Consider the following 15,660-nt stretch of genomic DNA (forward strand, 5'->3'; position numbering starts at 1 on the left):
CCGCCCCGCCCCGCCCCGCCCCGCGCTTCCGGGCCCGCCCCACTCGCGCCGGGCCTCCCGCTTCCGGGGCCGCGCGCGCCACTTGAGGAGGAGGACCCAGCCTTGTCTTGCGTTGAGGCCGCTGATACGCGCCCACACACCCACGCGCGGTTATAGACGTGTATAGGTTTATACGTGCCGCCCTGCAGCCCCGGGGGGAGGTCTGCGTGGGGCCCACCCGAGCTCTATTCCCGCGGCTCGCCTCTGCCCGCCCGGGCCCTCCCCGCCACGTGACGTCGTCGTGCGGCGGCCCCTCTAGCCCGCCGGCGGCGCGGCTCTATGGTAGGAGGAGGTCTGCGTCGCGCTAGGGCGACGGCGGCGAGTCGGCGAAGATGGCGGCCGCGGTGAGGCAGGATCTGGCGCAGCTGATGAACTCCAGCGGCTCTCACAAGGATCTGGCGGGCAAGTGAGTGCCGGTGCCGGCCTGCCCATGGCGGGGCGAGGCGGGTGAGGGGCCGTTGGAGGGGGGCAGGTGGGGAGGTGCCGGGCCCTGGGCGCGCGAGGCGGCTCTTGCCCAACGGTCGCCCTTCTTTAAATAAAAAGAAGAAGAAAAAAGAAAGATTTTACCTCACGATTCTGTCATTTTTTAATTTATTTTTCGTTTTTAACCACGGCTTGCGCTGTGCTGGCGGCGTCTTGGCGCAGGCTGCCGCGCGGGGCCTTATCCCTTTTCGCCATAGCTCCCTCGTGTCTGCCCGCCACCCCTCAGAGTTCTGCTGCTGCGTCGGCTGCGCGGAATGCAGGCAGATGTGGCTCAGTCAACTGAAATTCTGAAGAGTCCCAGTCCAGTTGCTCATTTTCTAGAGGAATTGCTTCAGTTTTTGGAGTTTTATGTAAAAACTTGGAATCGTCCCCCTCAAAATGTGTTTACAACGTGAGTGTTGTACTTCATCAGTATTGAGGTTACGGCCCAGACAAAGTTTAATTATCTTTATGAAGCATGAAAACTGGAGTTGCTATTTTTGCAGGAATACTTAACTGTCTTCGTGTCAGGTGACCGTAACATGCTATTTACCTCCCACTCCCAACACTGTTTCTCTTTCTTATTGAATATGGCATTTGGAACATTTGACTAACTTTATTGATCTTAATCCACGTGCACTATAGTTTTCATTACTTTTTCTGTGCACTATCCCAGGGATGTGATTTATTTATTTATTTTACCCTTCATAATTGTACATGTATTCACAGATGACAAAATGATGAGCAATGTTATCTAGTCCTGGGATTTAAAAAGAGCCAGATCCTAATTCCAGGTGAATGTACCTGACATTTGAGTGCAAACACTTTGGAAAATTACCATGTCAAAGGTATAGAAAATATAAGCAAAAGTAGGGGCTCTGACGTAGAAAATAAGCAGAGAAACATAACTTGTTAGTGCAAAAATGTGCCCTATGAGTGATTTTTTTTTTTTTAATATTTTTTTTTAAATCTGTGGACAGATATCGTCAAATATTGGAAAAAGCCATTCAGCTGTCGGGTGTAGAACAACTTGAAGCTTTGAAAGCTTTTGTAGAAGCAAGTAAGTGCATCTGGTGTAATCGGTTGCACACTGAGTGAAGGCCAGAGGTCTGTGGGATTGCATATTTGTTAACTCTACGTGAAGCTACATAAATACATGATATTTTGGTCCTATTGGAACTCAAACACAACTAGAAGAGGAACCATCATCGCCACATTCAGAAGTTAAGGGAGAATGGACTTGTAAGCTTTGTAAGTTATAATACCTGTCAGTGTGACAGTGTTGGAAGGTGAAAACAAAGTAGTCTCTGTTGAATGCTAAAATTGATACTGGATGTCAAGTGGTATTTAAACTAACAACCCCGTTCTTCCCCTGTCTCAGTTAGTTTGAAAAACTGTCAAGAAGTAATGCTTAGGGGTTTTTTTTTTGTGTTGTATTCGATGTTTGGCTTATTGAATACCTCTATAAATAATACCCGTTGTGATTTTTTTAAGTTGAGAATAAACTTAGTGAAATTTAGCCTAAAGGTTTACTTTGTCCAAGATGTTTCAGCAACTGAGAACAGTGATTCATAATGAAACATCTCTCTAAACTGTAAATCAAAGTGAGAAATTCATTATTACCTGTGAGGGGTTAGAACTCGGTGACCTCTAATGTAAACAGGCTGTTTCTGAGAGAAAAAAATTCACCTTTTAAAAACAAAGAGAAAAACCCCTTCACTAGAATACAGATTTAAAAACTCGAACTATTCATATTTAATATAAAAATAAATGATCAGTTACAGTGAAGGCACTGACAAGCATTGTATCTATCTTGTGTTTTTTCTTCCATGCTTCTCTGAGCTAGTGGTGAATGAGAATGTCAGTCTAGTGATCTCACGTCAGCTACTGACAGATTTCTGTACCCATCTTCCAAGTCTTCCTGACAGCACAGCCAAAGAAATTTACCACTTCACCTTGGAAAAGATACAGCCTAGAGTTATTTCATTTGAAGAGCAGGTGAGAGATCAATGACAAGGGGTTTTTGGTTTGCGAGCTTGGCTTTGTGTTTTTTTTTTCCCTTACCTGCTGGCTATTTTAAGTCTTTAAAAAAAGCTGTTCAAAACAGATATTCCTACTTAGAGTCCAGTTCTGCAGTCTTGTACATGCAAAACCTGAGCTAAATGCAGAGAGTATTTAGGATCATGCAAAGAATACAGGCTTTGTCTCTTCATCAGGATGCTGGGCATGTAATTCCTCTGCTACCAGAAAATGGGTTCTTAAAATGAAACAGTACTTGAGCTACAGGAGGTGCTGTCAAGAGACAGACCGGTAGTCATTGTATTGCGTTTTACCCAACTAATGGAACAGCCAGGTTATGTAAAGAGAGAAACATCTTCATAAATAGCTTTTGTTTCAAAATAAATACCTCTGTGTGTGTATTAGCCATAATCATTTTACCATGAAAGAAGTGTTTTCTTGAAAACCCAATTGTAGTTAACTACTGAAAGTGCTGCAGTTCTTTTTCAATTCACCCCTTGGTTTTGTTGTATGAGTATTCACCGGCATCTGAGAGTTCTTACAGTAGATGTTTATATAAAAAGCCTTTAGGATCTAGTATTTGAGAAGCAAGGCAGTTTCTGACATTATTCGTATTTGCTTGTCTTATCTTCTGTCTTTTTAAGCACCTTTTACTCTTAAGTCTTAACTGAACATGCTTGTATGCTTGTAATGATTCTGCATAAATTAAATCCCAGGCATCAGATAATTTATTTTTTTTTAGCCACACTTTTTATAAAACCCAGATTGTAAGCACTGATATTTTACCTGCTGACAGCTGCCCTACAAAGTAGAAGTCTGCATTTATATCTCTCAGGCATGATAAGATGTATAACTGCAAGAAATGGCTTGTGAATCTTGGTGCCCCAGTTCTTGAAAGCCTCGTTTCATCTTTTTAAAAGCTTTATAAAAGGTTATTGCTTCTCACTCCCTTTTATCTTGTCACAAGTTTAAGTGTGAATGCTTCAAATCAACACTTGTATTTAAAAAGCTTGGTATTAAAGCTTGAGCCAGGAGTCACATGCAGGAGTCCTCACATGGGAAGAGTTGCACGCGTGTGGGTTGCTGTGTCTATGAAGCTGGGGTATCGGTTGAGAGGGTTCATGAACAAGAACAAATACTGTGAAAGTTAATACAGAACTACTCAACTTTTATAGTGTTCGCTATTGATTTGATTATTGTTTAGGTCGCTTCAATAAGGCAACATCTTGCATCAATCTATGAGAAAGAAGAAGACTGGAGAAATGCAGCACAAGTATTGGTGGGGATCCCTTTGGAAACAGGGCAAAAGTAAGTACTGTGCTTGATGCAGTTATGTGTTGTTAAATGTACTTGCTCCCTTTGTACTTAAATAGACTAGCGAGTGAGAATTTTGGGGTTGAATATCTTCCCAGAGTTTCAGTAGTTCAGGCCAAAACTATTGTCAGGTGACAAAAGTATAGCTTGATCACTGTACATTACAGTAAACAGTTTAGTGTGCCAAAATACCACACCAGAAGCTTTGCAGTATTTATTAGTCTTGTTGATAAACAACCTTTTTGATAATATTTTACAAAAATGCTTCTAAGGTTATTGAAAGGTTCTTGAAAAGTGGCAGTTCTTCCATGTGTTCGCCTGTACAGTTCAAAATGTAGACATAGTTTGAAATTGGTTATTAACAAATGCAGTTGAGGTTATTTGTGGGTTTTTTTGTGGTTTTGTGTTGTTTGTTTTTTTTAAAGTCTAGAACCCTTGCTGTTACTTTTCTCTGGCTGTCCTTTCTATCCTCTTTCTCTGTACGCATGTAGAAGGAATTGCTGTAGGTTTTGCCTGTTTAGCACCTATTTGTTCCACTGCAAGTTTGCTTTTTAACTCAAGTGGCTCACCACTTCTGGCAAACTTACAATCCACTAAAAACAGATTATTAGAGTGTACGTTTGTCTCTTGGTGGACAGCATTATTTCTACTGGTGTTTGTAGAAGCCAGTTCAGTACTGGCATTCATCTCAAATTTCCTTACCCTGAACAGAGCGTGCTAATTTTGGTATTGGGGAAGAAGAAAGCAAGTAAAGCAAACGTTGCCAAGTGCTTAAGAATCGTAATATATGTTTAGAACAGCTAAGAACAAGTGGAGTTGTGGAGCAACTTTGAGCACTTGCTTTTCTGTTTCTCTACAGACAATACAATGTGGATTATAAACTGGAGACCTACCTGAAAATTGCCAGGCTGTATCTGGAGGATGATGACCCAGTTCAAGCAGAAGCTTATATTAATCGAGCTTCCCTGCTTCAGAATGAATCAACTAATGAACAGCTGCAAATCCATTATAAGGTTGTCTAACTTGTTTTATTGCTTTCTCTTTCTAAAGGGAGATGATTCCACCCACATTGAGATGTTTTTATGCAATCCCACTAAAACTTTCATAATGAGAAAAGAGACAAAGGGAAAAGCTTGGAAGTGGTTTTGGGAGCTAGCAACATCTTAGCAATATTCCTTATGATTTGGAGATAGGTCTGTAAAGGTTCCTTAAATACCAGGTTTATTGATTGAAGGGAAAACTTAGACTTCAAAACATCTGAAATACTGTTGGTAATACTGCCTTCACCTTTGTAAATCTAAGAGGAGGGAAAAAAATCACGTTCAGTATTAGGGACAACAGAAGCCCCCTGCCCCCAACAGTAATTAAATAGTAAGTCCCATGCATAAAAGTAGCTTTAAGTCTCAATTAGTAAAGTAACTGCTGACCTTTCTGCTTATTTGTGGGTTTACTGCATACATAGTTCATACACTAATTTCTCAAACCATTGTAGTAACTGGGATGAGCAGTGAGTGGTAACTATAGTGTGACAGTGCCAATCAAGTGTGGTGGTGTTTAAAATTGTACAACCCAAAGCAGATGTGCCTGTAACTCAGGCTGTGGTGGTTTTGGTTTGTTAGTTTTCCCTTTTTTCTCCCCCCATGCTATGTTTTAAAGTGTGCGCTCAGTTGGAAGTGTAAATATTTTCTCTAAGCATTAGAAAAGCACAAAGGAAGGGAGAGAAGAAATACCAGATGCTGTTACAGCGCTGAAAGGGAAAAGCAAACACTTGAAACATGTAAATTGCTACCTAAGTGCTAGCTGTCAATGTCAGTAGTGAAAGGGAAGCTTACGTAAGTGCAACATCAGCTGTACAATATTTCATTTACATAGTTCCTAGCGTTTAGACGTTTGCAATATTTAACATGTGAATAGCGCCCTTTCAATTGGTTTCCATGATACTTTAGCCAAGGGCTTTACAAGTCAAGCTAATTGTTTGAAGACATAGATTTCCCTAGGATGCAGTAGAGCAATATTTATGGGTACTGTCATGTGACAATGTGGCAATTTATACACACCTATATTATGCAGCCACCCCTGTTAGTTTTCTTTTTTTGAGACATACTTTCTTTCTAGGTTTGCTATGCTCGAGTTCTTGATTACAGAAGAAAGTTCATTGAGGCTGCTCAAAGATACAATGAGCTCTCCTATAAGAGCATAGTCCATGAAACCGAGCGACTGGAGGCATTGAAACATGCTTTGCATTGTACTATTTTGGCGTCAGCAGGTAAAATACATACTACGTTTTTGTATAAAAGACCCAACATACGTATTTCATATCCCCTGAAGCAAGTCAGCTTGTGCATTACTTGTGGGGAGGGATCTTGTTACTAAGATTTGGTGTCAAAATTACCTGTTGGCATACTGTTAGGTCAGAGTTGGATTACGTCTGTGTCTTTGCTAGTGATAAGGCAGCATCTTGGCTAAAGATGCAAAAGACAGTCGGTGGCAAACAGCATTTTGGAACTGAACACAACCAAGTTCCTTCTTTAGTAGAGCTTTGTTGGTTAATTGCATGCATTGAGGAAAAAAAGATGATAACTTTCTGTTGTTTACTTCTAAATACTCAATACTTCGGTGATCATTTATGAGGATTCTTCTCGACTCTTCTAGGACAACAGCGTTCTCGCATGCTTGCTACACTCTTCAAGGATGAGAGATGTCAGCAGCTTGCAGCCTATGGGATCTTGGAGAAAATGTATCTTGACAGAATTATCCGTGGAAATCAACTTCAGGAGTTTGCAGCTATGTTAATGCCTCACCAGAAAGCAACTACAGCCGATGGTACGTATTTCTCTAAACCCTTGTAATGCTAGGTGTTCATCTACAGGAGTTAAATTTGCCCAACGCAGTCAAGAAGCATGATGGAAAAGAATCTAGTATTGCTTATATGATTATTTTAAAATTATTTCCCAGCATGTTACCCTCATGAGTATAGTTTAATAGTAAAGCTTCTTAGGCATAGTTCATCTTTCTGATTGGCTTTAAGGTTTTGAAATGCTCTTTTAGAAGGTAACTTGTAAAAATCTTATCTCTGTTATGTACAGTCCTCTCTACTGACAGCTTCCCAGTATTTCTAACCTTGACTCATACTTTGAGTCTCTGTCCTTTTGAGCTTCTCCAGTTCTAAGTCACTGTTATAAATAGGATGCCTAGAAACACGTGACATGCATGTAGGCTGTAAATGGTCTGTGCAGATGATAAATTTATTTGAGCTGCTTCCTGATTTGACAGGAAGATGACAGATAGTGAGGGGATGACTTGGACCTTGCACTGTCTCCACATTGTTTTCTGAGCCAGCTCACTGATGTCTTATTAGCTCTGTTCTTCCTGGAACCTCTGAACAGTGAGAAATAATGTGAAATAATGACTTCACTGGAATCCTAAACGCACTGGTCTTAATTTCCTAAATTAGAAGAATATTGAAGTGGAAAAATACATAAGCATGAAATACCTCTTAATCAGGAAAACCTTCCTAGTGGACAATACTCGTTGATTAAGGACAAATAAACAACTGTGTAATCACAGAGGTGAAAACTGGTTAAAGGTACTTACTAACAATAAGCTACAGTTCTTCCCTTGGGTCAGTTTGTTCTTTAGGTATAACCCGTACTGTTTGTCTAAGTTAAAGAATGCAGGTTAGTTGGTATTAATAATGTGCTTATTTTCACCTAGAGGGTAAGGGGCAAATAAGTTAAATTTTTAAATTGAGAAGAGAGAAATTAGATGAGAGTTTATCAGTATACAAGCACAGTAAAAGAGAGGTTAATTGTACCCCTAAAAGCTGTAATGAATAAGAAAAAAAAAAGGTCTTAGCATTTGTCAAGCTACAAACTAATCACAGGAGATCAAACTCCCTCAATTCAGATGTTGAGTCTTGTAGCAAAACCAAGGATTCCACTTGATATTCTAGAAATTAAATAAAAGGGTTTAAGCGATGTATCTTAAAATCAACCACGTGCCATCCATTTCTTTTTGTTCACTTTCTTCTGTGTAGCATAACACTGATGCAAGGCAGATGCATCTTGACCTTCTGCACACATAACCCTTGGGGAAAAAAAGTGTTTTCCATCTGCTCTACAATATGAACCAAGTATTTCAATCTTATAGTAATGGATTTTTTTTCTCCTCTAACTCCTCTCAGGTTCCAGTATCCTGGACAGAGCTGTTATTGAGCACAACTTACTATCTGCGAGCAAACTTTACAACAACATTACTTTTGAAGAGCTTGGAGCATTACTAGAGATCCCTGCAGCTAAGGTATCGGTTTTCTATGTGTTTTGTAAAGACAAGGAGCATCAAAGACAATAGAAAATAGCTGTGATAAATATTAGGAAAATGAGTTCAATATTAGGAAAAAATTAACTATTCCATATTATGAGGAAAGTTAAATATCTAGCACGTCTTATGAGAAGGAAGGGTACATGATGTGGAATGAACAATAGTGGAGTTAGGTGCCACTGATAGTATGGACATCATTTCATAATGAGTTTTTAACATCTTTCTCTTCGCTATTTCAGGCAGAAAAGATAGCTTCTCAGATGATAACCGAGGGTCGCATGAACGGATTCATTGATCAGATTGATGGAATTGTTCATTTTGAGAGTAAGTTCCACCACAGTAATTTATTTTTTTTAGCACAATTCAGAGTGACCTTTTTGAGTTGCTGCCTTACATGATAAAGAAATTAAATTTCTTACTATGTTACATCTGAAGTGAGCTTGCTGAGTCTTCTTGTGGCCAGGAGGTGGCAGAGTTTGCCTTAATGGAGGATCACGCTTCACCCACCCTCCCTATTATGCATTCTCTTACCTACAGGAAAGTGAATTTATTCCATCAGTTTCCTTGTAGGAAAACGTTCACCAGGAAGTTCTCTGTTTAATTCTACTTTGCAATGCAGGAGTTAGGCTTGTAACAGACAGCCGCAATCATTGTAGCTTTTGAATACAAAAATGAGCATGACGTAGCTGCAAGGAAGGCTTTCTCTGTTAGGTAGGTGAGAGCAGTGGCAGAAGAAAAGGTTGGAGTTGAAAAGGCAAGGGAATTCTAATACTTACGTTGTTTTGTATGGGTTGTTTTTTGTGTTTTGTTTTTTTTTTTTTTCAGCTCGTGAAGCTTTGCCAACCTGGGACAAGCAGATTCAGTCACTGTGTTTCCAGGTTAACAACCTGCTGGAGAAGATAAGTCAAACAGCCCCAGAATGGACAGCACAGGCAATGGAAGCCCAGATGGCTCAGTGACTGTGCAGCCATTGTCTGAATGGAGGCAATCAACTGCTTGCTGTGCTGGAAGAAAGGAACTGAGTAGGACTTCGAACCACACAGATAACCTACATTTGTTTTCCCACCTTCTGCTTTTACTCTGGCTTAGGACACAATTAGATGATACCATTTTTGGTGTGAAAGTCTCCCAGTTCTCAGAACACAGAATGGTGCTGCTGCTGCCTCTACGTTGCACTTTACTGTGCTGAAAGCTGTGGTTCCCACGTAGAAGCAGCTGCAATGTCTGCAGCAAGCTTTGGGTTTGGTTTATTTAATTTTGGGTTTTTTTTTTTTCCACTGTATTACTATAGCTTTGTAGCCCATTAATTCCTAGAATGCTTGTCCTGCTGTGAAAATATAAGTGCCATGTTTCTTTTAGTTGTAATTATTCTAATAAAGGCTGGAATGAGCCACTTGGTGTAAGCCTTGCGGGGACCTGGGGTTTTTTTCATAAGCAGCAACTTGAAATAAGTTGAATTTTTGAAATTGTAACTTTCGGCCCCTGAAAATGTTAAATGAGAAACAGCTTTTTTTCCTTCTTCTATGTTTATGAAACACAAGTCTGAAATCTTAACTGAAGGAAATACTGACCCTTGTTCTGCATTGGTGCAGCAGGGCACAGAGTTTTCTATCCTGAGAGGCGGGGTAAAGACCAGTATTCCCAAGAGACCTTGTTGCAATGATATGGTAAGTGATGAGAATATAGCACATGCCAAGTAAAGTAGGCCAAGCGTGCTCTTTGTTTTATTTTCTAGGTCAGCATGAATTGGTAATTTTTCAAAAGTATCCATAGCAGTGTTTTGGAACTGAAGGTGTAGCAAGAAACTCTTAACAGGTAGGGATTCTGTACTACAAAGATTAAACATCTTCTGAAACTGGAGTGGTTGGAGAATGCTGTTCGGATTACTTCTATAATGAGATGCAACGACTAGGTAAAGATGTTGTGATAAGCAGGACTAACTTGAAATGCTGTGCACAGCAATGAAGTATCAAAGTGGCCCTTCTGATGTTTATCAGTCTGGAGTTGTGCACTCTTGACCTATCCTTGTGGTCTGCCAGATATACAAGTCTTACTGTGCAATTTGATGCAGGGGTTTTCACAGAGAGCTCTCTGGTAATGGAGAGCCAAGGCAGAGTTTCATCAACAGCTGTTCTTGTCCAGAGGTTATATTTTAATTTAAGGTGACCTTGTTCAGGTTGTAATTCCAGCTTTGATGTGAATTACCATAGCTCCTTTTTCATTTCAGTCAAGTAATAATAGTATTAATGAGTTTTCAGTCTCTGTTCATTCTAGTCTTTTTCTCTCAAAATCTGGAGGATGTTGATGTCTTCTCACATCAAAGGTTTTGGCTTAATCCACAACTCTAATGCCTTGATTTTTGTTTTGCCCTTTTTTTTAACATGTTTATGCATTTAGATTTGTAGTGCTGTTAGAAAAGCTGGGAGCCTAGTGAAGGGTGGTTCATCCATAAATAGGATGGACTTCTGTCAACCTGGCAAAACAACTGACCAAGTAAGTTATGATGGCTCCCAGTCGATAGCATCCTTTAGTTCCTCTGGGAGGGGAAGTGGTGACAGAGCAGCGGTGGGTCCAGGAAGAAGCTGCCCACCTCTTGACAAGTTTACTGTGAAAGAGCAGGCGTGGAAGATTTTCCAGATTATCCTTATTACATATTATGGCTGTTGTCCTTCAGTGTGGGCTGACATAGTCCTGTATAAGGGTCTCCATCTACTAGTGTTGGTGTCGTGATACTCTGGATTGTCACCTCCAGTACCCACAAAGGGTCATCTGTCTTCTAAATGGCCTCCTGTGTTACACTCTAATGCAGCAGCTGTGAATAATTTGTTGGTTACAGGAGAGATGCTGGTATTTCAGTAGATGGCAGTAAAAGCCAAGCTGACCACAACCAAGTCCCAAATGTGCTATACGCATCTTTGTTGTACTGCTTTTTCCAAGTCAACAGTGTCAGAACTCGGAGCTGGCTTTGGCTGTTCATTGGATAGGTTTTATATCTACACAACCTTGTTTCCTCTAAACTCTCCCAGTTATTTTAAAGGCAACTGTAATGTCAGAACATTTATGTAGACAGTGTAAGACAGATGTAAGACGGTATCTAATTAGTAATTACTTGAGTAGTAATCTAGTATCAGCAGGAAAAAATATACCATTCAAAAATTTGTGACTGGGCTTTTGATCAGTTCACTGAAGTGCAGGGACTTACTTTATAATTAAAATAGAAACTTCAGTTATATGGTAAGTTCACTCCCTTTACTGGTCATACCATTACAGCTTGAAATTTGCAGTGTAACCTTGATTAACAGCTGTTCTACAGAGGATCAGACATCGTGTCTATTTTCTTTAGAGCAGGTTCATTCTTTGCCTGGCTTATCCAGAAATTATCACTTATGTTTTGACTTCGTTTATATTCTCTTTTGCCCTGGAATACTAAAGTGACCCATGAAACTTATGTTAATTAGGGATTTGGGGTTAAGCTGGATGCACAAGCTCTTATCTTTTGAATCCTACAAGGAGATTAATTTGTGGTTTTGCAATAACAAAAATGTAGCCCTATTGCAACAAAATATTCATTGCCAAGATTTCACTCATTTCACTGTTCCAATCTGTGAGGAAAAAAACAGTTTCGGAACCATCTAAATATGAAAGCAACAGTTGTAGAGGAAACCACCATTTCCCAAACAAAAATAAACACCAAGGATTTGCCTAGTACTAGAACTGACATAGGAAGGATAGCAGCCTGAAAATTTTATATTTGGTATGAGCAAACATCTTATGTAACTTTTTTTTTTTAAAAAATAAACATTAAGTGATAATGGCATTCACAGAATTTTAATAGACTTAGCTAGTCTTTCCATTTCTGCTGTTGACGTTCAAGAAACATGACAAACATTTGAGTCTTGAGAGGCGTTTATGCTTTGTTGTCTCCATTCTTTTGGAAACTCCATTCACTCAACTGCATATCTATCTGCATACCTTCAATCCAAGCAACTTCATACATTTAATTTCTTTAACTGGTTACAGAAACAAAACCGAGTTGGATGACAAGGCAAACATCCCTCAAGAAAGGAATTCACAACGTTTCAGGATGTCAAGCTCAGGGTGACAGCACGTGACTGCTCTTTCAAATAATTTTACAGCAGCAAATATTTGCTATCAAATCAAATTCTTTAGTACAGGAAAGAACATAGAAATCATGCACACTTGCTATACTTATTACACTTGTCTAGATTGATGAAGCGTCTTGTTTCAAGGCACCTTGCCACTTCTACTCATTAAGAAACCGTCAAGTGAGTTTAGATCCAATTATAATATTCTTCACTATGCAAGTATTCTTGCACATGTTAGTCCAACAGCATCAGAAAAGGAAGAGCAAAATGGTGACATAAATGGTGTTCCTTTTCAGGGCTGAAGAGTATTTTGATTATGTATTTTCAAGCGAAATTGTTCAAAGTGGTACTGGCTGATGATTTTCTCTCCCTTCAAGAGAAACGTGGACATTGTCACTATTAGTCTGGAGCCTGTTGGTTTTCTTATTTGTCTTACAGATTGATTTATTTATTTATATTGAAAAGCACGTCACACCGACTTGTACACAGCTCTTGGGAGCATGGCCTTTGCATATGGAGGTGTGTTGTATGTGCCATTCATATACATCCCAATTTGGGGCATTTGCTGCTTAACTCTGCTACCTAAGGGAGAAGACAGTTCTAAAAAGCCATAATGGGGTGTGTTGACAGCTGCTTTGTGGAGTATCTTTTCTCCCTGTGGGTGAAGAGTGACTTCTGGAAAACAATAAACAGATCAAGTGAACCATTTCTGAGAGAAGTCCAAGTGGCCGACTCTAGCCTCAAAACTAAGATGACCTTTGGTGATCAGCTAACTAACGTGAACAGGGCAGTGCTAACGTGTCTGAGCCCATGCCTCACTGCAGGCTTGGGTATCCTTCCCACTTCAGCCAGGGTCTGTCCTAATGCAAGAGCTAAAACCAGCAGCTCCTCACTAGATGGAGAGCTAAGCACACATAACCAATGCAGATGCCTCAGCTGTTGTGGAAGACTACCAGCACATTTCCAGTTTTATTTTGTGATTAACACATGTTCATCCGTAGCAAGCACAGAAGAACAAATTAATCAGCCTCTAGGCTTTTTAGTTTTCTTGTACTCAAAGCATGTTACAAAGCTTGCTTCCCACATGCATGGCTTAGGTTGTACTTCTTTACTTCAACTAATGGGTCACTTGGTACCAGAAAGTTTTCCCTTCACCAGAGGAAAAACTGACAAGAATAGGACTTAACTCAGAATAAGGGAGTAAACACTGCCACTGGGATTTGCAGAGTGATTCAAAACAATATATAATGCTTTTAAGTATAGTGTGGAACTGAACTTGGAATTCATCAGGTCTTGGTGGTTTTACAATTTTTTTCAATAAAAGCTTAGTACACTGAATTGCATGATCTAGTAAAAAGGACTTCTATGAAGAAACCTGAAAACAATGGAAGTCATCTATTAGGGAAACAACATCCATGCAAATCCCTCTCCATTTCTTTTTTAAAGCTTGGAGACTTTGCTTTGCACATGATGAATGACTTTCTCTATGAAATGATGTTTTTATTCTTTGCAGTAGTTACTACTTAAATGCTGTTCTTCATTGCAAAAGATAATCCAAAAGCAAAGCAAAAGTTTACCAGACTAAGAACATTAGATTAAAAAATAGACAGTCAGCCTTGATTGATTCTTAGTGTACAACATTCATTTTATTACAACAGCATAAACTTGAAATTATGACCATTTATCTAAGAAAAAAATAGGACCATAACACTTCCAAAAAACAGCTTTGGTTTGGGGGTTTCTTTTGTTGTTGTTTTTTTTTTTTAAAAAAAACCTGGATAGCTGGTATCGTAGTAAGGCTCTTTGTGCAGTTTTACCAAAATGTTTTTATTGACTGAGTAACTAGATATGTTCCTGTCATGCTAAAAAAAAATCATTATTCAATAGAAAAATAAAAAGATAAATTCAAATAGCCTAGAGTTTAATTGCCAGTTTTGAATTATTTTTTGTTAGTGCAGATCTTGCTAACAATTTCAAGACACCTAATATAAAATCCAAAATATATAAACTGAGAAACAGAGTTGAATATTTACCTAGAATGTGTTACTTTTATGTGCTGTATACTAATAAAACAATAATATTCATACTTAGATTCTTCCTCCCAATTCTACTAATTATTAGTCTAAATCAAATACCTGTAAATGAACTCTTATAACAAGACTGAGTTATTATCAGCTGTTTAATGCTATAAAAAAACTTCCAACCCTCACACATGGTAACAACTGTAGCAATAGTTTTAGTAAACTATTGCAACCTCATAGCAATAAATTTAGGCTTGCTTTCAGCTACCTGCATCTTTATCAGTGTGTTCATTATGTTTGTGGGAGAACTGATAACATGTCACTCATATACTTGTACACAATAATATACTTGTACACAATAAGGGGAGGTCTGAAAGATAAGTTTGTACATAATGAGGGAAGGTACGAAGTATGCAACCTATTCCACTCTTGATTTTGTTTAAGGAACAGTTTATTTTATCAACTGTGCTGAGTTGATTCAAGTGCGCTTTAATTACATTGTTTGCCTGAAATGATGCAGTAAGCTAGCTGACCTCTCACAAGCTTGGTGGCTTCTCCTGAACTTTGATGTTAAGGAGCAAAAAAAGCTGTCATTTTTATATATATTCAGAATTTGCTCTGTCTTGCTTTCATTAATGCAAAATTTGTTTAGTTTCATTTTTTTGTTAAATGGAAAGATAAATTCTTTGCTCTAATATTACTACCGTGGCAGTCTTAATTCCCGTTTTCCAGGGAGAACCAGGTTGCCAGTGTATTTATTCTGGGGTAAATCAGAAGTGCTTCATAATTTCCTTTTTGCTTGTTACCATGCTATAAAGCAAACAATTGATAAAATATCTTCACAGCATACCATGTGTGGAATGTTTTGGGAATGATTGAGGAAAACATATATTAACAGTTACCAGTTAATTCAGGGTGAGGCCTGGTATGGTTATCTTTTGTTTGTTTGTTTTTAAATGCTGCAATCATCGTTGCAACTTCTACACTTGAGGGTACATGCATGCTTCCATTTTTATCCGTATGTATGGGACTTCAGAGAACAATATCTGAGTACCTGATCATTTCTGGATACGAAACACTGACTGCTGCTGTGACTTTGCTTTTAAAATGTGCACTGCAGTTACACATCTGGGTGCCATTAAAGCATCATACAGTGATTTGCAGTAATTGTTACTGAGTGTTTTCAAAAGCCAGGAGGCATGAAGACTGCATTCTCCAGCCTAGCTGGACTGCACTACTTATGGACAGTCCCAAGTTACTGCACTAACTATAAAATTAAAGGGAAATGCTAAGGTGTAGTATTCAGTAACTGTTTCATATGGTCAAAATCCACTACCAGCTATAATTCTCTTCTCTGAAGAATGGGGAATAGTTACTTT

General features: G+C 39.1%; 1 protein-coding gene across 3 annotated transcripts; it reads left to right on the forward strand.

The window, feature by feature from the left end:
• Positions 1–65: 65 nt before the first annotated feature.
• Positions 66–9,557, forward strand: COPS4 (COP9 signalosome subunit 4). Of its 3 annotated transcripts, none has more exons than XM_054202512.1 (10): positions 66–445; positions 1,482–1,561; positions 2,348–2,499; positions 3,725–3,828; positions 4,694–4,847; positions 5,950–6,100; positions 6,487–6,657; positions 8,018–8,133; positions 8,394–8,478; positions 8,980–9,557. In XM_054202512.1, exons 1-10 carry the CDS (start codon positions 372–374, stop codon positions 9,111–9,113), a joined length of 1,221 nt encoding a protein of 406 aa, XP_054058487.1. In that variant the 5' UTR covers positions 66–371; the 3' UTR covers positions 9,114–9,557. The 3 variants fall into 3 exon arrangements, with proteins under 3 accessions (XP_054058487.1, XP_054058489.1, XP_054058488.1); XM_054202514.1 differs by lacking the exon at positions 66–445 and adding an exon at positions 455–486; XM_054202513.1 differs by lacking the exon at positions 66–445 and adding an exon at positions 1,271–1,349.
• Positions 9,558–15,660: the final 6,103 nt, after the last annotated feature.

The sequence above is a fragment of the Rissa tridactyla genome, chromosome 5 (assembly GCF_028500815.1).
Source record: "Rissa tridactyla isolate bRisTri1 chromosome 5, bRisTri1.patW.cur.20221130, whole genome shotgun sequence".
NCBI lineage: Eukaryota > Metazoa > Chordata > Aves > Charadriiformes > Laridae > Rissa > Rissa tridactyla.

Coding starts and splice junctions, on each gene's coding strand:
- COPS4 (XM_054202512.1), top strand. CDS start 372: ATGGCGGCCGCGGTGAGGCAGGATCTGGCGCAGCTGATGAACTCCAGC. Junction 2,500..3,724: donor TTATTTCATTTGAAGAGCAG/GTGAGAGATCAA, acceptor ATTATTGTTTAG/GTCGCTTCAATAAGGCAACA. Junction 8,134..8,393: donor TAGAGATCCCTGCAGCTAAG/GTATCGGTTTTC, acceptor TCGCTATTTCAG/GCAGAAAAGATAGCTTCTCA.